At 36.0% G+C, this 24146-nt stretch overlaps 1 protein-coding gene across 2 annotated transcripts in view; it reads left to right on the forward strand.

The window, feature by feature from the left end:
* The window catches only part of LOC149793685 (alpha-mannosidase 2x-like), a 79867-nt gene extending 59125 nt beyond the window's left edge, over positions 1–20742 (forward strand). For both annotated transcript variants that reach the window (XM_089967659.1, XM_089967660.1), the window contains 5 exons: positions 4537–4673; positions 9238–9379; positions 17555–17688; positions 18500–18808; positions 19856–20742. In XM_089967659.1, the coding sequence (XP_089823785.1) occupies positions 4537–4673; positions 9238–9379; positions 17555–17688; positions 18500–18808; positions 19856–20008 (875 nt within the window). In that variant the 3' untranslated portion in view covers positions 20009–20742. The remainder of the gene's footprint in view (positions 1–4536; positions 4674–9237; positions 9380–17554; positions 17689–18499; positions 18809–19855) is intronic.
* The last annotated feature ends 3404 nt before the right edge of the window (positions 20743–24146 follow it).

A 24146-nucleotide genomic window follows, 5' to 3' on the forward strand; every position in this document is an offset into this window, starting at 1 on the left:
ATTAAAGGTTTGAAAGGAAACAAAACATAATTTATGTTCATTATGTTGTTCCAACTTAGCAACATAATGCATCAAAATAAAGTTAGAATTTTTATTCTGTACATTGATTTGATTTTACATGCCAATTTATAGGAATATAACCAAACTTGTTTCGTGTGATACATTTTGTGGTTTTGTACATGATCATCTTTTCTGACTTGGATGTTTTCAGAGAGCCTTGAAAGAGAAACATCTTTAAATTCAGAAAATGCATGTTTTATAATCTAAAATGTTCTTTAATTCCATTCAGTAATGGTCATATGTGAATGTTGAAAAAAGTTATTTCATCCTGGAAAAATCCTGCAAAATTTATATTTAGAAAAGCATGGGAACCATGTATTTTTGCTTTTGTTGCCCAACTTAAATGGTAAAATAGATCATATACTTTACCCTTTTGTTAAATAGATACTGTGAATCAGTCAACAACAAACAAACTGATACAGTAGACGACTAAATTTACTGAACATTTTCCTTTGCATATATCCGACTGAATTTTAAAAATGCCATTCTAAATAGTTATTGTATTATTTGGCATAGTAAATGACTTTAGTCTTACGTATTTGTTCTTTAACAATAACTCTATCATGAAGAGAGAGAGAATATTACTCAGACATGATTAATGTTCATCCAACCAGCTGAATACCAATCAACCCAATCAGATGTCTGCTGAATGTTGAATTATGATGATAGTAAATAATGCTTGCCCCACACCAACCCCAATCCAAAGTTGTCAAAAGTTTTCTTGGGAATCATTTTCATTGTCCTTAAATTTATTCTTCAAATACATTACCTAATCATATTACCTTAGGAGAACTACCACTACCATGCAAATCCAGCCCTCCCAGATACTACTTTGAGCTCAAGGGAGCTAAATGTTGTCTGCCAATCCATTGGCGGTCGGGCAGAGTGATATCCCCTTACATATAAAACTTGGTGGCAAGACATAAGTATATGTTAGTTATTACTTCTGCTTGTGCCAAGAAGCATGCTCTCATTATGAGAGACCTTGCAAAGCCAAAGCTAAATTAGTCACACTTTGTCATCGTCACGCATTTTGAATGATATCCACAAGGGAGACTTTGCCTTCACTCTGGGTTTAAATGGCACATACCTTCATGTCTTTTCATAGGCTCCCAGGACGTTCCTGAGAATTGCATACAACCCTTCTCTGATGAATCGAGTAATCCTACAGCATCAGTGAGCTCCGACCAGTCATGATGACCCATGTTACTAATCTGGACTGATGATTAACAAGGAAAAATCCAACCTTGTATCTTCTCAACAATTCATTCATTTACGTATGGACTTCAGAACACAGGCCCCATACTTTATCTCCCATGGTAGCACCTGTCTTTTGAGGAATTCTACCCGCATCGGATTGCTCAATGTGGCAGGGGACATCATGGACCTCGGCTGCCTTCTGCTGCTTTGCTTCTGTTTTTGTCTGCATGAATGGAGTCTTCAAGTTGGCCCATTTGACCATCCTTTCAACATCTGTACCCATTCATGGCACCATCAGCAGAATTTAGAGCAGCCTAACTTGGCTCATGGTGGGTATGCATCTGTGCGTTCACTCACTTGAGATTAAGGCCTGCCAATGCAAGTACGAAAGGCAGGGGAGCCCACCCACTACCATCATTTTGGGACACCAGTGGTGCATGATCACCCCAGGAATGACATATCAGTAGTTCAGGAGAGGACAGCCAATGTGACAGCTTTTCTTTAGGGGCAAGAATACCTAAAAGGCCAAGATGTTCTCATTCTGTCTGACTTATCTACAGTGGTGACTTTTCTCAACAACAAGGATTATCTCAAGACTACAATGTTGGTTTATCTCCAGCACCAAGGAGGATCCCAGTCCCTATACTGTTGTGTCATGGTGTGGGATTTCTTCAAACAACAAGGAGGAACTCAATCCTGATATGGTGATTATCCTCAATAACAAGGATTCCAGTCGCCAGACCTTTGCATCATGGTATGCAACTTAAGGAAGTGATCAACAAGAATTTCAAGTTCACCATATCCCATGACTCCTTAATGCACTGATCATCCCTTCGTCACAAAACAATCGACTAGTACAGAACAAATGCTCTCTCCATCCCTCGGCTCTCACATAGATCTGTATCTGATGGGATCGACCATTGGTAGACCTGTTTGCAACAATAGGGAATGCCAAACCCATTCTTTGTTTCTCCCATCCCAGACCCAACAGCTTTGGCAGTGGACACCATCATTGGATTGGACCAACCTTAACTTGTACACCAACCACCAATACCTCTGATTCCATGTGATACAGCAAACAAGGGAATCAGCCTGTGACTTCATTTAATCACTCTCTGATGAGAGAAGTCGTGGATCGACGACCTCATCAATCTGGCATTGGAAGATTTGGGTCTTCCCTCATCTACTCAAACAACCAACATGGCTGTTGTTCATCCCTGCCCGGAGCTCCTGGACCTGCATGCCTAGGAATGGCACTTTACACCCACTGGTGCACAACGAACATATTTTACCTCTCCAGGCATCGATATTGCAGATAGCTAATTTCATCCTCTGGCTCTTCGAAGAGAGCAAATTAGCTCCAAGTACAATCAAAGGCTATTGCTCAATGATAACAGACAAATTTTGTCATCATGGGTGCAAAGATATTGGACAAAACAAGGACGTATCTGAGCTCCTTGCAACTTTGAGTATACATGGCCTAACATTAACTCTCTGCCTCAAGGGGAACCTACCCACGGTATTAACCAGGCTGAACATGGGCATCTCTGGTGCACCTTTCCTTCAAGCCCTGCTTCGTCATGGCCTTAGCAATGGCAGGCAGAATTAATGAATTACATGCTCTGTCCTCTGACCCCAATTACCTGCAATTTTGACAAGATCGTTCAGTCTTTCTTATGACAGCATCCTCTTTTAGCACCAAGAATCATCGCCCTTCTACGGGTAACCAGTCTTTTCTCATCTGGACACTTAAACTGAAGGCCACTAACAAGACCATGTCAGATCTTTGAAGTGGTAACTTAATTGAACGGAGTCAGTGCATAGAGGGATATCACACCTATTTCTATCTCTTAAATCAGGTCAAGATGATATATCAGCTCTGAATATCACTTCCTGGATCAAGTCGGTTATTTGCTCAGCATACAGGGAAATAACCCTGGTTCAGTGTACTTTTTTACGCATTTCGGCTCATGAGGTTTGGGCAGTTGCCACCAGCCTAACATTTGAACGGAACTGTTCTCTAACCTTCATCATTCAGGATTTGGGATGGAGATCAGAGTCCACATTTTTATGTCTTTATCTTCGAGATTTGTCATCCCATAGGGCACAATCTGATCTCCTTGGACTTGTATATGCAGCTCAACAGGTCACATTTCCAGGTTGAAAGACAGCTTTTTAAGACATGGCTTCACAACTTAAGCTGGATTTGCATGGGGAATTTTTTTTCCCTTTTGATGCCATGCCCCTACAGATGGAGTTGGTCTACTTAGAAGCTGTCTGTCATACCTTAGGGGATCGGAGATTTTATCTCCGTGGTAAGAGGATATACCTCCCTCAACCTCTTAGTTATTCTCCAAAGGTGTTATGATTGGGTAATGTATTCGAAGAAGAAACAAATTTTTTTATAGTAAAATGTTTCTTCAAAAATACTTACCCAATCATGAGACACATTCACCTCCCAGCCTCCCCACAGTTACATCCATAGCAGCCATGCCTTCTGCTCCAGTATTAACTAACTTATCATTACGCCTTGCTGCCAAGCCTTATATTTAAGGGGATATCACTCTGCCAAATTGCCACTGGGTTGGCAGACAACTTTTAGTTCCCTTGAGGTAAATGTAGTATCTGGGAGGGCTGGATTTATGAATTAGTGGTAGTTTTTCTCCTAAGGTATTATGATTGGGTAATTATTTTTGAAGAAACATATTTTACTATAACAAATTGGTTTCTACACATCAACATAGTTTAAAAATAATTTGGCATCTAAAAGCATTTGGTAAAGATTGTACTCATAGCCATTTTCCATATTGTACAAAAGTGTTGTTTTGCATGTAAATAAAATTTCTGACAATTCAGTACTTGCACCAGTTTTGTGATTTACAGTGTGATGATACTGTAATTACTAAAATTAAGTTTGTATATGTTCATGGTTTGCTTTTGTAGGCATCATGAAAGTATTTTTTGTAGAGTTGTTATAGGGTTTAACACCATTTTTCAGCACAAGATAGGCTATACATAGCAGCCAGTGTAAATGGTGAAGGAAGAAACTGGGAAAACCCTGGAAAGAACCACTACTGGCAAGCTTTCTCACATAACTACCTTGGTCAAACCAGAGACTCGAACTCACACAGTCAGAGGTGAGATGGTAATGATCCGTGATGGTGAGTGCTTTAGACCACTCATTCACTCAGGGTCAATTTTTTGCAGAGTATTTGTTGGTCAGGTCAGATGTAGCATGTACTGGTCATTGTAGTATTATCATTATATCTTTATCAGGTTCAGAGGGGTCATCTGTAGAGGTTTACAACATTGTTGATATCAAAGGCAAGAGCAACATAGAAGTGGCGATACAAATTTCGACTAATGTCAAGAACCCAGATGGTGTCTTTTACACAGACCTGAATGGATTTCAGGTAAGTTGTCTGCCCATAGAAAAGCTGATAAAGTGGCCTCCCCTCTTATAAAGCCAACCCCTCTACATCAGAGAGGAGTGACCTTTCATGAGACGATGATACAAATGTGAGTAATAGATATATTTGAAGTAAGAAAGGCACAAATAATTTTTGAATTATTTAATACTTTCATTTAAAAATGAAGTACATGTTATGGATCAACATGATAAAATTTTGGTTAATGTCATTTAAAATAATTATGAATAATAAATCATGGTGCACAAACATTCAAAAACCATGTCAATAAAATTAGTGTACAAACATCAGGCAACACTGTCATGCTCCATTTATTCAATTTCCCCACTTCTGATTTTAATTCTTTTTTTGTTGGCTTCCTGTATTTTCAAGTCTAGTACATATGGTTGGTTCATAGATGAATATTGGCAATGCTTGATAATTGCATTGAGCAAAAGGCAACTGTGGAATGATGACATTGTCCGAAGCAGTGTATCCCCCAGGGTGTAAAATTGAGGGTAATAAAGAACCCTTGGTGTCAGAAATGTACTGACAAATTTTCATCTCACCCATGCTTTTTCAGCTTGAAATATGATATTGCAGCTTGCACAACATACACTCTCTCCTCTCTCTCACAATTAACAAACAAATGCATTGGCCATTCAAAGAAGAATTATATTCGTTCATTTTTCTTTTAGTATAATCAGTTTCATTGTACTTCGACTAAGAACACATTATCCAAAACTCAAAAAGCTAATGGTTAATCTTCTTTCTAATAAGTTAAACTTTTTAAGATCTTTATTTTATTGCAGCAAAGTTAAACAAACAACAAAATCTGCATTGACCTCCTGACTTTGTAGTCCAAATAACACATATGCCTTGGCAAGTTTACTGATTTCTTAGTTGTGAAAAATTGTCTTGGGTGATAATTTGTTCTCCAGAACAAGGGCAGACTTTTTAAAATTCTTAAATCCTGTCATGAAAGGATTATTCACTATTGCAATCTTTGCACTCACACGACCAGTCAAGGGAATTATTTTCTCCATTTTTCATTAAAGTTAGATCCACAGTTATTCTTTTGTGTTCTGCTTCTTTCATTTTCTTCACTAATGATTCTTAGTCCATGCCATTTTAATCTGGTGATCACTTTTTGATGCAGCAAGCATTGATGTTAAACATCTGGATGACATCTTGATGAGCTCGATGGAAATCACATGAGAGCTTGCAAGATATAGGGAAGGTACTCATCATAACATTGCCTATGCTAGTCTGGCTCCTTGTTTCATATGCTCCCTGCATTGCACTTCACTATATGAATAGCAGAGTGCAACGTAAGGAGCATATGAAGCAGATAACCAGACTAAGTATACATGATGTCATCCCTCATCCAAAGCATTAGATATTAAATAAATCCTGATTGCATTATGTGAATCCTTTGCATCAAAAAATGCATGGCAACAAAACATATGCATCAATTTTCTCCAGCTTGCATCACTGACACACAAATGTGCATAAAGGGAAACACTGGAATCCAAAGCACTGGAATCTAAATTGAATGTTACCACTCTACTTTTTATGAATAGATGGTCATATCTACATGGAGTTTTCACTAAAAGACCTCATATAATGTTTAGTTGGTCATAAATAAAAATAGTACCAGTCTGATGTCCAATATGGCCACCATTGCTGCCATCTTGAAAATCATGTAATTACTACATCTTCTGAACAAATAATCATTTGGACATGGGGTTTTAACTAGCAAACTTCTTGCGATATTTATTTGATACTAAATGAAAATGCTGCCAATCTGATGTCCAATATGGCCAAAGTTGCAGGAATATTGAAAACCTTGTTATCACTTCTTCTGAATGGAAAGTCATTTTGACATGGGGTTTTAGTAAAAGATATTATGATGTCTAGTTGGACCTAAGTACAATGATAACAATCTGATATCCAGTATAACCGCCACAGCAACCAGCTTGAAAAATTTGTTATCGCTACTCCTGAATGGAAAGTGATGTTGACATGAGGTTTTCACCAAAAGACTTCTTATGTCTACTTGGTCCCTAATGAAAATAGTATTAATATAGCTGCCACAGTGACCATCTTAAATGTTTTATACTTCCAGATGGTCGTACTGACATGTGATTTTCTCCAAAAGACTTCTTGTGATATCTAGTTGGACTTAAAATGGTACTGATGTGACATCAGTATATTCACCATGGTAGCCATCTTGAAAGTTCTCTTGTTGCTATTCCTCCATATTGGTATGAGAATATTTCTTATAATATTTAGTTGAATAAATAACATGGTACCGATCTGATCTCCAATTTGGTCATCATGGTGGCCATTTTGAAAATCTAGTTATTACTGGATAGTTACATCACTGTGGAGTTTTCACCAAAATACTTCTCCTGATGTTTATTGGTCCCAAATGAAAATGGTGTTATCTATCGTCCAGAATGGCCACCACTACAGCCATTTTGAAAATTTTGTTATCGCTATTGCTTCTTATTTGACGGTGTTATTTACATAGGGTTGTCACCAAATGACATCAAATTATGTCTAGTTTGTCCTGAATGAAATTGTTTCGGTCTTACATAGTCTGATAGCCAAGGTGGTTCAGTTGCTAGCTTGCCAGACTAATGACCAAAAGTGTGCAGATTCAAATCCTACTATCAGACCAGCCTGGGTCAGCTGCCATGGTGTGTCCTTGGGCAAGGCATTTTACTCCATTTGCCTTTACACTAAATAACCTACTTGTGTTGCAGTGAGATATAGCACCAAGCCAAACAAACAAACAAGCTACATCCAATCTGGCTGCCATAGCAGCAACTTCGAAACTTATTCTTGATCAGAAATATCCTAAATGGTTTTAACACTCACAACTTAAATGAAGAAACGGTCTTATCTTAAATTTCTTGAAATTGTTTTCACCTAGTATAGTGTCAGTCCCATCAAGAGAGTCCTGTCTTATATAAATGCATTATCATGATCATCTCTGTGTGCTAAATGCTAGACAAAATATGGGTTTCATCACAATCAGTGGCTGACCATATCACAAAACTTGGTATCAACACTATAGAGCATTATTAATCCTATGCAGTCATGATCATTGAAGATGGTCTGCTGGCAAAGAGAATGAGGTAATTTTCTTGACTAGTAATTAGTACCTTCATTGTGCTTATGAGTTAATTCTATAGCCCGGGTAAATTTTGACATTGCTATGCACAAAATTAACACCAAAAATATACACACAATCTTTGAGACAAAAAGTGAATAATTTAATTTCTGTGCCCAATAAGACATCAGTAGATGTATCCTGCTATTATTAAATTGGGTCATTTTGTACAATATTTCATCAATAAATATATCAAAAGATGATTTCTACTATGGAAACGATTGTGGATTTTCTACTATAACCTATTTTTGAGGATGCTTTTTATACAAAAACTATATTATAAAAGGAAAATAAGAGAAGTTTTATATTTTAAAAAAAATTTAAAAAAGAATATGATGAACATATTGAAAATAGGAAGAAATTATTGTAGAAAGTTATAAAAGAAATAATGTTAAAAATAGTGATGTACATGCACTGTACATCACTATTTTTAAAAAAATTTTTTTAACTTTCTACAATAATTTCTTCCTATTTCAATATGTTCATCATATTCTTACATGGAAAGAAATAATTTCACCCAAATATTAGAGTCCAGAACAGACCTGTATAAAGTTCAGTGAAGCTACCATAAACTCAACACTGTTGGGATATTAAAAAAATTGGTCAGTTTAACAAAATATGAGTGTTGAAATGGCAGGAGACAGAGGTTTAATTTGTAGTAAAGCAGCCTTATTTAGCCACAATATGTGATCATTGTGCAGAAGGCTGTTTAGGTCCCACACTGACCCATGTTTGGGTCACATGGGTCAGTGTGGAGAAGGTGTTTTGGTTACAGAGGGGTCAGTCTGGGAAAGGTGTTCACGTTACATAAGGATCAGTCTGCAGAAGATATTCAAGTTACACAGGGGTCAGTATGTAGGTGCTCATGTTACAAAGGGGTCAGTCTGCAGAAGGTGCTCGGGTTACAGAGGAGCCAGTCAGCAGAGAGTGCTTAGATTACAGATTGGTCATTTAACAGAAAGTGTTCATGCTACACAGGGTTCTGTCCACAGGTGTTTGGGTTACAAAGTTTGCAGAAGGTGGTCTGGTTATAGATGAGTCATTCTGCAAATGGTGATCAGGTTACAGAGGGACCAGTTAGCAGGTGTTCATCTTCAGGTAACAGAGACAGCATTCAGTGAATATATTGGGTTACAGAGGGGCGAATCAGCAGTTGCTTGGATTACAGTGGGGTCAGTTTGCAGAATGTGCTTTTATTACAGCAGGGCCAGTCTTTAGAAGGGATTCAAGTTACAGAGGGGTCAGTTTTGTGAAGCTTCATTATAATTTGAATGCAAACCATGAACAAATATAACATTTATGTTAACCATCTAACCCCTTTTCACAATGATTACTGTTGAAGTTTAATTTTCATGACTTTTAATGACTGTTTTTCTGACTATCTTGTAGATTCAGAAACGTAAGACCTACAGCAAACTGCCGTCACAAGCTAACTTTTACCCAATGCCCACTATGGCCTTTTTGGAGGATGATCACTACAGATTTAGTGTACTGACTGCCCAGTCCTTGGGGACAGCCAGTCAGAAACAAGGTCAGCACATACTTTTCTAAGTTATACCTTTCTGAAAAATATCACTTTCATCTACTTTTCAATGGGGGGGGGGATAAATTATCTGTATTTATCTTGTATTTGTATGTATTTTTGATCTAACATCATCAAAATGGGGTAACTACAATGCTGTGAATCTTTGGCGTGCAAGTTTGTATTTTGCTCAAATCAGCCAGTTTCAGCTGCCTCAGTCATTGTCTGTCTGCAAGGTACTTTTTCTCCTGTTGCCTCAGCACCAAAGAGATTTTTATATGTTGATGTGCTGTTAAACATCAAGTAGTTGTCATCTTCAAACCAGGAAGACATTTGTGAAAGCCATCAGCTTAATTAAATCTTAAGGATTATATATCTGTGTATTTTGTCTTAGGACTGTTCCACAGAAATGCAGCTCTCTTTTTTTTCTTCAAACTATATGCCAGAGAACTTTGATTATTATGAAAATGATAGAGAATTATTTATTGCACCAGTAAGTGACTACTAAACATTGAAAATGCATTCGTAGAGTTCGAGGTATGTTTTTTCTGGAACAGCCTCTAGAACAGAATTCTTTTTTAACAAACAAAATTTGAATTTATTATATGCAGATGTTATATATATTTAATTTGTATTGTGAGCAGTCTTTTAAGACTATTTGGGATTCAATTCACAATACTGTAAGTTCATTCTTAATTCTTAATTTTCTTAATTTTTACTCTGTTTTCTTGGAGGGAAAAAATATTTGTTGAATCTTACTAAGTTTCATGGGTTTCACTCTTTATCGTTACTTAGTTTAAGACCATATAGTCATAACACAGATGCCACTATGTGTAGTATTTACTTTTTGTACTGAAGTAAATTGGTTCTGGGATAGTTGGAAGACAGTACAGTAATTAGTCCCCATAATGTGCTGGCAGATCTTGGTCAATACAGTTTCTTAAGAGTAGCCAGTCAAACAAACAACATAGGCCCTAATCTGTCATATCAGGGTGTTACTTTACTCAAAAGTACACCAGGGGAACAGTCTAGGATTTAAAATGGTACTCCCCCAGGCTCAACTTTTAAGTGAGTATATAAAAATTATTATCAGCAACTCATTTTTCCTTCTCTTAAGAATGATGAATATAATCATATTGAAAATTGATTTGTGAAGACTTTAAACATTACCACCAAGGTTGTCATCACAACCTATATTAAATGATTGGTCATGTTGATGCAGGTTTGTGATTGAAACTCCATTTACTTTAGTTAGCTTGTGGTAACTGAAAAAAAAGATCCCAAAATCCTCATTAAATTTGGCAAATCAAAAACTATTAGAAAATCCCTTGTCTGTGAGACTATTAGCTAATTAAAAAATGAACAGTAACTGTTAAATTGAATTAATAAAGAGAGGTGGAAGTTTCATTCTCGAAACAAGATCATATTTCTGATTATATATATATATATATATATATATATATATATATATATATATATATATATATATATATATTAGCTTATTATCAATGTTAGTAAAGGTTACAAATTCAGAGGTTGTAATTATCAGCTTCTGATTCATTTTTGATTCATACCCCAACTTCAATCTATTGAAGGATTTACCTGGCATAAGTACAATATGTTTGAGCATTATTCAGTCTTTTCATAACTTAAAAATTTCAAACCATACCTTGCTCTGTCCATGCAAACTTTAGTAATTTCTAAAAATTTAGTCTGGGGGAGTACCATTTTAAATCCTAGACTGTTCCCCTGTTGTACTTTTAAGTAAAGTAACACTCTGGTTGCTAATTGGTTGGGAAACAGACTATGTTAAATCTTTGCTATATTTAGCTCCACTGGTCATAGACAAAGATAGCATATAGGATATAATGTTGTCCATCTGTCAGTTAGCACAAGTTTGTTATCACTACTCCTGAAATACTCAGATGATTGCCAAGAAACTTTACAAGCACGTCCATCCTAATGTCCTAAATGAAAATGGTACTGCTGAGACATCAGATATTGCTGCCACAGTAGCCATATTAAAAATCTTGTTATTACTGGATCAGTGTGGTGTTTTCATTAAAAGATATTTTATGAAGATGTTGGTACTAATCTGACATCATAGCCATCACAGCAGTCATCTTCAGAATCTTATTGTTACTACTCCTCCTTAATGAAGAGTCATATCTGCATATGGAAGATATTTTATGATGTCTAGTAGATCTGAAAATTATGTTGGTCCGATTTTCCATCATGCTGTTATTAGTGCCATCTTGAAAACTGGTGTTATTCCTTCTAAATGGGAAGTCATATTAACATTGAGGTTTTACCACAAGACTTCTTATAATATCTAGTTGTTACTAATGGAAAATGGTGCTGATCTAACATGCAGTATGGCAACCATGGCAATAATCTTGAAAATCTTGATTGCTACAGTGTACTTCTAAATGGAAAGTCATAACAAATGCATTGTCCATTCAAAGAATAATTTTATTCATTTTTCTTTTAGTTTAAAGCTGTACTTTTAACAGTCTCCTTATAATCTTTTTGTAGCAGTATTATAGACCAACACATTTTACAACCAGTACAAAAAGCCAAATAAATATTTTTAACCAAATCACAGTTAATTTACCACCAATCATAAAATGTGTACTATAATCGGTTTCATTGTACTTCATCCTAGAACACATTTATCCAAAAATCAAAAATGCTAATGATTAATCTTCTTAAGATCTTTCTTTTATTGCAGCAAGTTAAAAACCAACCAAATCTGCATTGACCACCTGACTCCAAATTGAATCCAAATAACGCATTTGTCCAAGCAAGTTTACTGATTTCCTTGTTGTGAAAGAATGTCTTGGGTGATAATGTGTTCTCCAGATATCTTGTGACAAGGGCAGATTTTTTAAAATTCTTAAACCCTGTCCTGAAAGGAGTATGCACTTTTTCAGTCTTTGCAATTACGCAAGGGAATTATTTTCTCCATTTTTCATTAAAGTTAGATCCACAGTTACCGTATTTACCGCATATGTTGGGACACGATAAAATAATTATTTTTTTTCCTGTCCCAGAACTTACGGTGATCTTTTTTTAAACATACATCATGTGTCCCAAGACTTAGGAAATGAAAAAGTGTGCAATTTGCCCCCCACCCCCCAACCCCGCCGCCTCAACCGGCCACACCGCATGTTACAATAAAATAGATAAATAAAATGCTTATTTGATAATAAAATGAAAGAAACTAACCTTGTACTGTTATCATTTATTCACTTTTTGGTCGGCATTAGCATTTTATTAAAAGCAAAATATATCCACGAACTCCGTATATGTGGCGCATGCATCCATAGTGTTATTGCTTTCGTCAGACAACACAACACATTGGTCATTGACATGAATACTGAGAAACGAATCATCTTTGGTTGTCCTTGAAGGTTTGAATGTTATGAGAATGAAAACTGGATCCTGCAAAATCACATACGAATGAGAGAGAGAGAAAGAGTGAGAATTATCAATCCCATTGCACAAAAGCACATGCCATTCATGCGTGACATGGTGTAAGGTACAAAATAACCAAGAGTGTATTATATCCACGGTAACAATATGACAATATCTCGCAAACTAAAATCGTTATTATAGAGTACAAATGACAATCTTTTTGATTCCATGGGTTACAAAAAGTATTATTAAAGCAAGTTAATGCTGTGTATACTATTTACACCGAATAACTCGAAACCAGTTCGTGTCAATTATGACTACAGACGGCATATAAATGAAACCCCAGGTGTTGAATAAACACACCTTGTAACAGCCATAAACTCATTGTTTGAACTTACAGGTAGGATATCAAATACAAAGGTTAAAATTTATTGCAAAGCAAGCCAATCCCAGAAGCAGACTTTGCATTCCTTTTAGCATGATTGTTTTTAATTATACATATATATATACAAAGTCGGCCGACATAGGGAAGCCGACTTTGATTTCTTTCTACCGGTTTTCACTGGGATTTTGAAAATAAATAGAAACAATGGAACACTTTGAAACGATAACTTCTCACACATTTACACAAAAAGTGATTCCTCGCAGTCATTATTATCGCGTACATAGCATATATAAAGGGGAATAAAAATAAAACAAAATAAACCACATTATAGATCTCCGCTATTATGGATAAGTTTGTAGTGCCATACTCAAGTAGTGAAGAGACCTTGCCTCATGCATGGAAAGAAAATGCGTAGGAACTGGGCAACAGGTTTTTTAAAGCGACACAACCTCGTGCTTCGTTCATGTGCAACGATGGCCCAGCGTCTCCCAGAAGATTTGGAGGAGAAAATACATTTATTCCATGAATTCTTAAAGGCCAGAAGAGAAGAAGACGATTTCGAAGACAAGATGATAATTAACATGGATGAAACTCCTATGTACTTTGATCTAATTCCTGGACGAACTGTCGAAAAGAAAGGTGTTAAAAGTGTGAGAATTCGCACGACTGGTGCTGAAAAAAGCATCTAACCTTAGTACTTGCAGTTTCCGCAGCAGGAGATGTGTTGCCACCAATGATAATATTTCGTGGTGTGAGGCAGCTAAAAGATATTCAGGCACCAAAAGGATGGATCGTACATGTGCAGGAGAAGGGTTGGGTTGATGAGGAGGTGATGCTGCAGTGGATTAAAGAGATATATCTCAAGTATACCGGAAATGAACGGTCTCTTTTAGTGATGGATTCATTCCGGGCGCATATTACAGATGCTGTAAAACGGGCTTTGAGAAGGGGTAACATGGTGCCTGCAGTTATTCCGGGAGGAAGCACCTACAAGCTACAGCCACTCGACGTCAGTGTAAATAAACTGGTCAAGTCCAACATGAGGAAAAGCTGGACAAATTTTATTCGTAAAGCAGCAGAGGGCCTTTCCAAGGAAAGTGACAACACGTCTCGTATTAAGAGTGCAGATAAACAACAGTTGTGGACTGGATTGTGAAAGCAGTCGAATCGCTTCGGGACAAGCCAGATCTGATCTGAAAATCATTTAAAGTTTGTGGTATTAACAATAACTTGAATGGATGTGAGGACAATATCATAAGAAATACTGAATGTGATGGCAGCAACAGTGAGGAAGACGAATTTGATGGATTTGAGCCTGAGGAGGTTGAGTGGGCAATCAAAAATGTGGACAGATTGAAGGATTTAAATTAAATATATTAGCGGCATTCAAATTTGTTCAGCAGTACTTGGATTATGTCAGCTATCACTGCTGTGTAAATAAAATATGTTCGGTTTCAGAATTAGTATGTTTATCAATCACTCTGTACCGTCACTATCTACCGGTATCTCTCTCTCTCTCTCTTTCTTTCGCTCTCTCTCTCGCTCTCTCTCTCTCTCTGAATATATTTTTACGTAATTACAGTGAATAGTTTATACTGTGCTCATGCCAAAATAGGTCGTGTAACAAGCATGAATGGCAAATAAAACTTGGCATTTAATTAATTAAAAAAACTTTGTTGAAGCATAAATTAGAACAGAAAAAGTTGAACTCGTTCTCATATACACAAATGGTTCATTCTTACCTGAGCTCTTGTTCTTAGCAAATTTGCATCTAGGAAGAAAAGTGTAAACAAACAACACTCACAGCGTTTTCTTTTTTAAAGTTTTCTTTAATAAAATTTTCGTTTGAGTGCATTTTCCAACATGTAATTTTTGAATGATTTAAAAGGAGTCCCACAACTTACGACTTGAAAAAAACGATGTGTCCCAGAACATACAGTGCACAAAAAAATTACTTTTAAAATAAATTTATGGTGTCCCAACAAATACGGTGTCCCAACATGTACGGTAAATACGGTACTCTTGTGTTCTGCTTCTTTCACTTTCTTCGCTAATGATTCTTAGTCCACACCATTTTAATCTGGTGATCACTTTCTAGTGCAATAAGCATTGACGTTAAACATCTGGGTGACATCTTGATGAGCTCAATGGAAATCGCATGGGAGCTCGCAAGATATGGGGAAGGTACTCCATCATAACATTGCCTATGCTAGTCTGGTTCCCTGTTTAATATGCTCCATGCGTTGCACTCCACTATGCAAATAGTGGAGTGCAACACATGGACCATACACAGCAAGGAACCAGACTATGCCTATACTCAAAGTATACACGATGCCATCCCTCATCCAAAGCATTGGATATTAAACAAATCCTGATCGCATTATGCAAATTCTTTGCATCAAAAAATGCCCAGCAACAAAACGTGCATCAGTTTTCTCCAGCATGCGTCCCTGATGCACAAATGTGTGTAAAGGGAAACGAGTAGTTGTTTATTTTTAAATCAGATTAAATTTAAATATCAGCCAATTTTTTAAAAAAATTCTAGTTTTACATATATTTGTCACATCCTGTTAGAAAACAAATAACACATATATAAAAACAAATGGTAGTACTTACTTGAGCTATATTCCATTGTCAACAATTATGTGTCATTAAACAATTCACTATGATATTGTCACCAGTAGCATGTGGCTGTAGTTGTTTACATGCTACAGGTAAACATACTGAAACTTGCCGACCACTCCAGTGGCCTAGTGGTTAGAGCATCCCCACGGGGTTGTGAGTTCGATCCCCGATCGAGTCATACCAAAGACTTATAAAAATGGTACTAACATTTGCCTTGCTTGGTGCTCAGCATTAAGAGGTTAGTGTTAGGACTGTTCGGCCTTGTGTCAGGATAATGTAACTGGGTGGGACATCATGCTACATGTCTGCAGCATGATGCCCCAGTGCTTGACGTCACTATAAACTGCCACACTGCAGACATCATAGTGATATGACCAAAATTCTTTTAAAGCTACATTAAAAATTCATATCACACACACACATGCACTTAAACTTGCTAGATTTTGGTCAGCTGGAGACAGTTATCATCTTGCTGAGGCTACCCAGGGGATGAGACTCTTCATAAGGAAATTAAAACATGTGAACAGATTAAAAAGTAACTTGATGGCTAGATATATTTGGTTTCAAAAGATTGGAAATTTAATTTGCATTTATGCTGCCATTGGTAGCAGTCATAAGCATAAACATTTTTCCTGCGAAAAGGAAACTTTCACATGAGAGTAAACATCTTCAGTCACTTTGGAAAATGTAAGAGACCTTCAGATTCTATGGCATTTATTTAAGTATTTTGCTGACTTCCTTTGATGAACAGTACTTTATTTGTATTGGCTTGATTTGATGAAAGGTGCATGTGTTATTGAAGTCACAGCTAGAATAACTTTGGAGGGACAAACAATGCCTGTTTGTTATTCTGACAGCAACATCAAATAATTTTAGAACATTGAGTCAGAATTTACATTTCATTTGCTAAGTATTCATAAAGAATAATTGGTGCTTCAAATGTATTCAGTTTCAGCAAAATTATTTTTTCTGGGTTCATTAAGATAAACTAGCCATCGTTTGGTTGATTTTTGTCGTTCCTGTTCCTACCTTCAAAGATTGGTCCCTTGTAGCTAGCCCCGTAGCGTGACTGTTCGAGTATTATCACAGCATAAGGTACTTAGGCCAGATGTCAGCATAAGCAGATTATGATATAACAATGCACTGTTAAGATGTTTTGTCAATATTTGCACAAAGGATTTTTTTTCTGTAACAATACATTTTATATCCCATTTTGATTCCAAGGTGCATTTGAATTTCTCCACTCCAAACCTAAGACTGTATGCACAAGTTTAAACAGCCAACAATGCTGTCACAAAAAAACAATGACCATTTGGTATATTTTGTCACCTTGGAAACTGGTCGTTTTGTACAAACCTGTTATGAGAGACCACCTGTCTTGAGAGACTGTTTTCTGTTGGCAGAAGGGGCTGTCTCTCATAAGAGGTTTTACTGCAAAATATATGTACTGAGTTTTATATACCAGCTCAAGGACCTGCATCATGCCCCTGTAACTTATTATGTACATTAGGCAGCTCCAGTGATTGTTTTTTTTTTTATTTACAAAATGTTTTGCCTACACTTCATAATATGGTTTGAAATTTGCAAGTTATCATGGGATTAAATAATTCTCAGCTATATTATAGTTGTGGCGGGCAAATCCTTTTGGAGAATGTTGGGTGTGATTCATAACAGACACTGATTATGGTGGAAAGAATTTGAGAAAAATTGGTTATGAATGTTTGCAGTTTTAAAGGGAATTTTGATATTTCTTACAGGAACGATAGAGGTGATGATGGATCGTACATTGTCCCAGGATGATGACCGCGGTTTGGGCCAGGGAGTGCAAGACAACAAAAGAACACCCAACAAATTTTGGCTTCTCTTTGAGAAGAGGAAAACTCCAATACCTGTACGTTGATGCTTTAACAACAAAACTAGTTTCCTTTAAAGTGTGTCTTTCAAATCATACATTTTTGAGTCCATGCAGAAAAGACAAAGGTCATTCAAACTTACTCAACTTATTCTTTTTCAGGTTGAAACAGTTTTGGTTATAAATTTATTAATTGGACATATTTAGTTCCATTTTTATATTTGTGTATAATTTTTCACTCTTTTATTTTCTTATCCTTTCAACCCCCTGTCATACTTGATGGAAGCATTCTTTGATGTGATAATAATCATAGAAATCAATGTAGTGTTTAATTCTGTTATAAACGTTTTTGCATCTGAATTTCAGCAGAGGAGTTTTTCATCGCTAGTCTTGATTTAATAGCACAGAGTTGGCATTTTTTTTAATGGAATATTTTATGTTTTCTTTAGAGTGAGTTAAATGCAATATTAAAACTGTCTCTTTCTAACTACTTATATACCATAGTAATTATCCCTTAAGGTACATAATGCAGGTTTGATAAAAAGTAATATAAAGGAAAGATAGAAAGAAAGAAAAGCTTCAGATTGTTTCAGCCAATCTTATAGTATATTTCTGCAATGATAGAAGTGACATTACAAAAGGATGGCATTAATGGATGGATTCAAGTCATGCGAATTCAGCAGGTGTGAGGTTTCTTAGTAATGCAATATACACATATATGGTGGAGAGGTTTACTGTAAAATGTATTTCTTCCCAGTTTGTCTCAGTATCTGTAATATATACATGCATTTTGGAAATGAGATTAATAAATGAATAATTGATTGGGTTTGGGTTTTGTTTTCCTTTTCAGGAGAAGTCAAGACATGCTGCCTTCCCTTCATTACTGGGACAAGTTTCTTCTCTCCATTTAATTCATCCCGTATTTGTTATGCCTTACCACACACAAGAGGTGTTTCCACTCTACCATACATTCTCAGCCATCAGAACTGATTTACCCTGTGATATTCATTTCCTAAATCTGAGAACTATGCAAAACAAGGATGATGATTTAACAGTAAGAACAGTGCCCAAAGATACATCAGCATTAATTTTGCACAGATTAGGAGTGGATTGCAATTTCTTCTCTAGAGGGCTGACATGCCAGACTGCAGATGGCAAAGTAAGTCCACAGATCTGCTTTAGTCTAAAACAAGCATTGTAATTGATATACAAAAATATTGATGTGAAAAATTATTGATATGAAAATGATTGATGTGAAAAAAGATGTTACATTATAACAGAGAAATAGCTGTTGGCAGAAATGTTAACAACGATCCGAGTATCAAGTGTCAGAACAATGGTATTGATTATTACTACAGTTGCCTCTTGTTAGAAAATTACTGTCTTTTGTTCCTTTAATGTGGGGAGCTATTTGCATCCACTATACAACACTAACAACAGACATTTGCAAAGTGTATATGTAAAAAGTTGAGCATTTCCCTTTGCATTGTTATATGCAGTAGCAGTGCTCTCAGTATCCTTGGTTATTTGTTATTTAAATCTTTTTTGTCATGTCAGTATTTTTTCTTCAAAAAAATAGTATGCCTATTTTAAATAATGTACTTGATTTATTGATGTTTTCTTCTGATTTTTCTTTTTATATGAGAATATTTATACTGATCTCCAGACATTAATATATTTGTTAGAAAAACCTTTACTTGATCTATATTTTGATTTTAATCTTTTTCTGTGACATCAGATATTATTGTGCCAAAATGAATTGTTCAAACCTTTTGTTACCAGATCTCATCTTTTATGGTACGGTTAGCTATGAAATTTATCAACAAGTATTTATCTCTGTTGTAAAATGAAATAGTTCATTCTGATTTTAGTTACCTTTTAATGCGTATTATCAAAAGTATTGTATTATACACTGTAACTTAATTTAAAACTAAACATTGAACATCATAAAGGTGTCAATTTTATTAAGGGCTGTTCAAGGATAACATACTTGGGACCCAGGAAGGCACTTTTCAGTGTGAAGTTGTCACCCATAGATGCAATGTAGAATGTTGTATCATTTTCGTATGAGCTCATTGATAAATCAGAGTACCCAGACATGTATTTTTGGTATAAGAAAACTCATTTATTTGAAAAATTGTTAAAATTGTTACATATGTACCAGTATATAAGAATTTATGTGATGATATTATTGCTTTTTCAACAGGTTACACTTTCCAGTGTCTTTAAAGAGGTAGAGGTGATATCGGCCACAGCCATGAGTTTGTCCCTATTATATGAGGAAGAGGAGGTTGAGACTACAGCGGATTTAAATTTACAACCAATGGAAATTGTCACATATAGAGTGCGATTATTATGAGGAGAGCTGGATTTTATTATCAACTTACTTTCCCTTGCAGCCGTTGGAATAGTTACAGCATTAAAAAAAATAATCAGACATACTTTACCAATTTGTGAATGCATTGTAATATGTATGTGGGCAATATTCAGTCGTTCTTAAGATTTCTACCCATACATCTGTTCTGGTCTACATCGATATTCAATCATTCTTCTAATTTCTATACAGACTTTTGTGTGGCTCACATCTACAGATATGTATATATTTACAGATGAAATCCAATTGCATCCAAAAGACATCATGGGTTTTCGTTGAATTTGTATAGTCTTGAGTTAACCTTCATGCAAATCTTGTTTATTAATTCCATTTTTCCCTTTAAAAGTCGTGCATCCCTATTATGAAAGCAAGTGAAATTAACATTTTACAGACACCAGCTCTATGGATTTCTTGTGATTATTACATGTTTGGAGGTCTTGGACAGAATTATTTTTAATGTAGATAGTTTTTTACCAAATCACAAAGCAATTCTGATTTATGAATTGATGATGCCTGTCCAAAAGTCCATCCAAACATTTGTCCACTTTGTTTTCAGCATTGAGGTTTTGGGGTTGCGTTTACTCGACCATTTTCTTAGACACAGATGCCAGTAGAGTCACATGCCATCATATGTATATTTTCTGAAAACTATTTTAGGACATCCATGAAAAGTAAGTCATAATGACAATAATTTAGCAATAAAATAATTTAAAAACCTTTTTGAGATACGTTCATGTTAATTTGGAGGCCTTTATATTGTGACGGAACTAGACATTGTGTCCTGAAAAAAACGGAGACCATTTCATCAACATTTTTGATAGTTATCCCCAGTTTTATTTACAATTTTGTCTGTCTGTCCATCCTGCTATCACAGCCTTGTCCAGTTAATGTCTCGTGAACTACACAAGAGACTAGGCATGCATTTGCATTAATGAGTTTGTGTATGCTACAAGTTCATCTGTGTCAGTTTAGTCCATATTAAGTTATTTCCCCAATTAAAAAAAATTATTTTTAAAAAAATCTATTTACACTGCATTTTTTATGGGGAGAGCTTTTTCTGTAAAGACCCGCCCATAGGCAGATCTAGTTGGTTCCTAGACAATCCTTAAAAAATATAACAGGTCTTTCAAATTTATGGGCCTTTGATGGCCAAGTAGCCTAAAGCACTCACCTTTACAGGTCACTGACATCTCATTTAGCATGGGTTTGAGTCTCAGCTTGGTCTTTGCAGTTCTGGTTCATCCCAGGATTCTTGCATTTATCATGTGTATTAAGAGTTGGCAGCAACACCGTGCATTCTTTCCTAGAACAGTTTCTTTTGTAGTATATGGTATGGAGTAAAGGCATGTCCATGTGGTTAATGTATTCTCCTTTAAATTGATCTAACCATACTCTGATGCTGATAATGTTACTGTCAGGTAGGTAATTACTATTTTCTCCATTGGTATCACGTGACGAGGACAATGACAAAGCATGTACAGACAATGCTCTGATAACAAAATTAGGACAAAATTACAGCCAATAGTCCGCTATAGATCCGGCATTATGAAATAAGACTCAAATAATTTTAAAGCAATTTCACTCTTTCACGTTTAGTTTCTTATCTTCCTTTCTTCTTTTCTTTCTTCTGCATTTACCCTGATTTGAAGTTTAGTTCTGTCCCCGCAGTAACTTTAAAAGGAGTCTTTTTTAGATCTAAGCCAATGCTGAAAATCGTATGGAACAACATTTTACTGGATAAATGTATAGATCAACAGTCTCTTGTGGTCTCTACCTTCGTGCATTAGAGAAGAGTTATAAAAAATTAAAATTCACTAATTAAATTGTGACCTTGGAATTTCCATATTAAAAGAGCAGGAGGTGCTGAATTATGAGAAGACTCATTACTTTTATTTAAAAAAGGAAATAAGTATTATTTTACATATGTATGAGGTCATTCTCATTTGAGTAGCAACATTGATGTGATTATTGTTGTAAATGTTTCACAAGATTTGTTATCGCTTCAGAATCGCAAACTCTAGATATATTATTTGCAGTCATATACCCCACCGGTGGCCTAAGTGGTTAGAGCGTCCACCTCCAATGTGGCGGGTTCGAACCCTGGGTGAGTCATACCAAAGACTTACGAAAATGGTGCTAGCAGCTGCCTCGCTTGGCACTCAGCATTAAGAGGTTAGTGTTAGGACTGGCCAACCTTGTGTCAGGATAATGTGACTGTGTGGGACATGATTCTACATGTTTGCGGCATGATGCCCCAGTGCTAGACATCACCATAAACTGCCACATGGAAGACATCGTAGCGAGATGACTGAAAAATCGTTAAAGCTACGTTGAAATCCAAATCACACACACACACGTGTCATCTACTGAAGAGATTCATCTAAGCAGAGCATGCTTCCTTTGACAACCATGTGCCAAAATGACAGGGCATGTACCACAATAATTTTAGTGTAATTTAATAAAGTGACCAAAACATTCGCACTGTCATCTTGAAGAGTCGATGATTTCGAAGGCTCCACCACTAAAAAGGTAAAAAGAAACAAGAAAAAAAAGTAGATTGGATCTTCATAGGATCCGTCGAAGTAAATGGTAAAAAAATATCCAACTTGCCAACTTTCAGTAAACGACAGTGTTTAATTTCAAAAGACAATGTTTAATTTGCATGTTTTAAATACAGTGTATTATATCCACTATGATTGCAAACGCGCGTCTAAATTCTCACATTCCTATACTTTTGACTCCGTGGTGATAATCACAAATCCGTCTCATTCCGTTTATATTTTCTCCATGCTTCAATTTATACATACGCATCTGTTTAAAATTTAAATGTCAATTAGAAATGACATCAGCTCGATCTTCTGACACTTCCCTCTGGTTCTCAGAATTCGAGACTAAATATGTTTTCCCTCGGCAGACTTGTTAAGACTAGAAAAACGGATCCATTTTTAAGCAAAACCATCCATTTTTGACTCAAACTCCACAAGAAACAAAAAACAACAAACAAACAAAATACAACCAAAACAACAAAATCAGAGGTCCACCAAGTCTAACATAGTTACAAAATTAAACATTGTATGTGTTAGTCCACTAGATGCATTATAACAAGAAGTTATGGACAATCTAACTCACAGTAACCCCGGTGTTTTCTTAGGGAAAACATGATGTAAATGTGCTTTAACTGCATGTTACAGCACGTTTTGTTCCCAAAAGAAGAAAAACAAGTCCAGTTTTGTTAATAAGTCCTTAATGGATGCTGTTGGACCCAGTCTGATTGCAATCCGTCAAACTTCTCCTCTAGGAACGTCGGATGGTATGAGATACATGGTCCTGTTGATATTTTTCTTCTTGTAAACTTGTAGCTTCTTATCTCTGTAAATCGTATGAAGTTTCGCTCTTCCTGTCTCTTGAAAATACCGATATCCTCAGCTCGTGTGGTAGTGTGATATATATATATATATATATATATATATATATATATATATATATATATATATATATATATATATATATATATATATATAGGATGACTGGCAATGGATGCCATTGTATGGGGGTGCTGTCAGCTCTTCCTTGACAGGAGATGCTCCCAACAAAGCGGCCATCCAATTTATAAACTCTTCAGGTGTGTCAGCCTCAGGCTTGACCTTTAAAGTCTTAATAGCTCCTACTATCTTTTGAATTTCTTTTTCTGTGAACTTCATTTCTGATTGTAAATTGCACGAGCAAAGTCACGAAATTTGTGCAATATAGTGTGTGTGTGTGTGTGTGTGTGAGAGAGAGAGAGAGAGATTTTTAACGTAGCTTTTTATAAAACAAATTCAGTCATATCCCTACAATATCTGCAGTGTGGCAGTTTATAGCGATGTCTAGCACCAGGGCACCAGGTTATCATGCCACAGACATGTAGCATCAAGTCCCGCCCAGCCACTTACACTACCAGAGCGCAATGTAGTATGGGTAAAACAGATATATTGGGTAATAATTGTAATTTGAGTACATTTACCACAAAGTTCAGGATTTCAAGAAATGTTGGGGAAATAAAAAAAAAAGAAAAAGGCCCCATTAGCAATAATTTGGCAAAAAAGGCTCATTTGTAAGAACCATTTATTTTTTCAATAGTGAA

This window comes from Sinohyriopsis cumingii, chromosome 8 (assembly GCF_028554795.1).
Source record: "Sinohyriopsis cumingii isolate HCF-2022 chromosome 8, ASM2855479v2, whole genome shotgun sequence".
In the NCBI taxonomy this organism is placed as follows: domain Eukaryota; kingdom Metazoa; phylum Mollusca; class Bivalvia; order Unionida; family Unionidae; genus Sinohyriopsis; species Sinohyriopsis cumingii.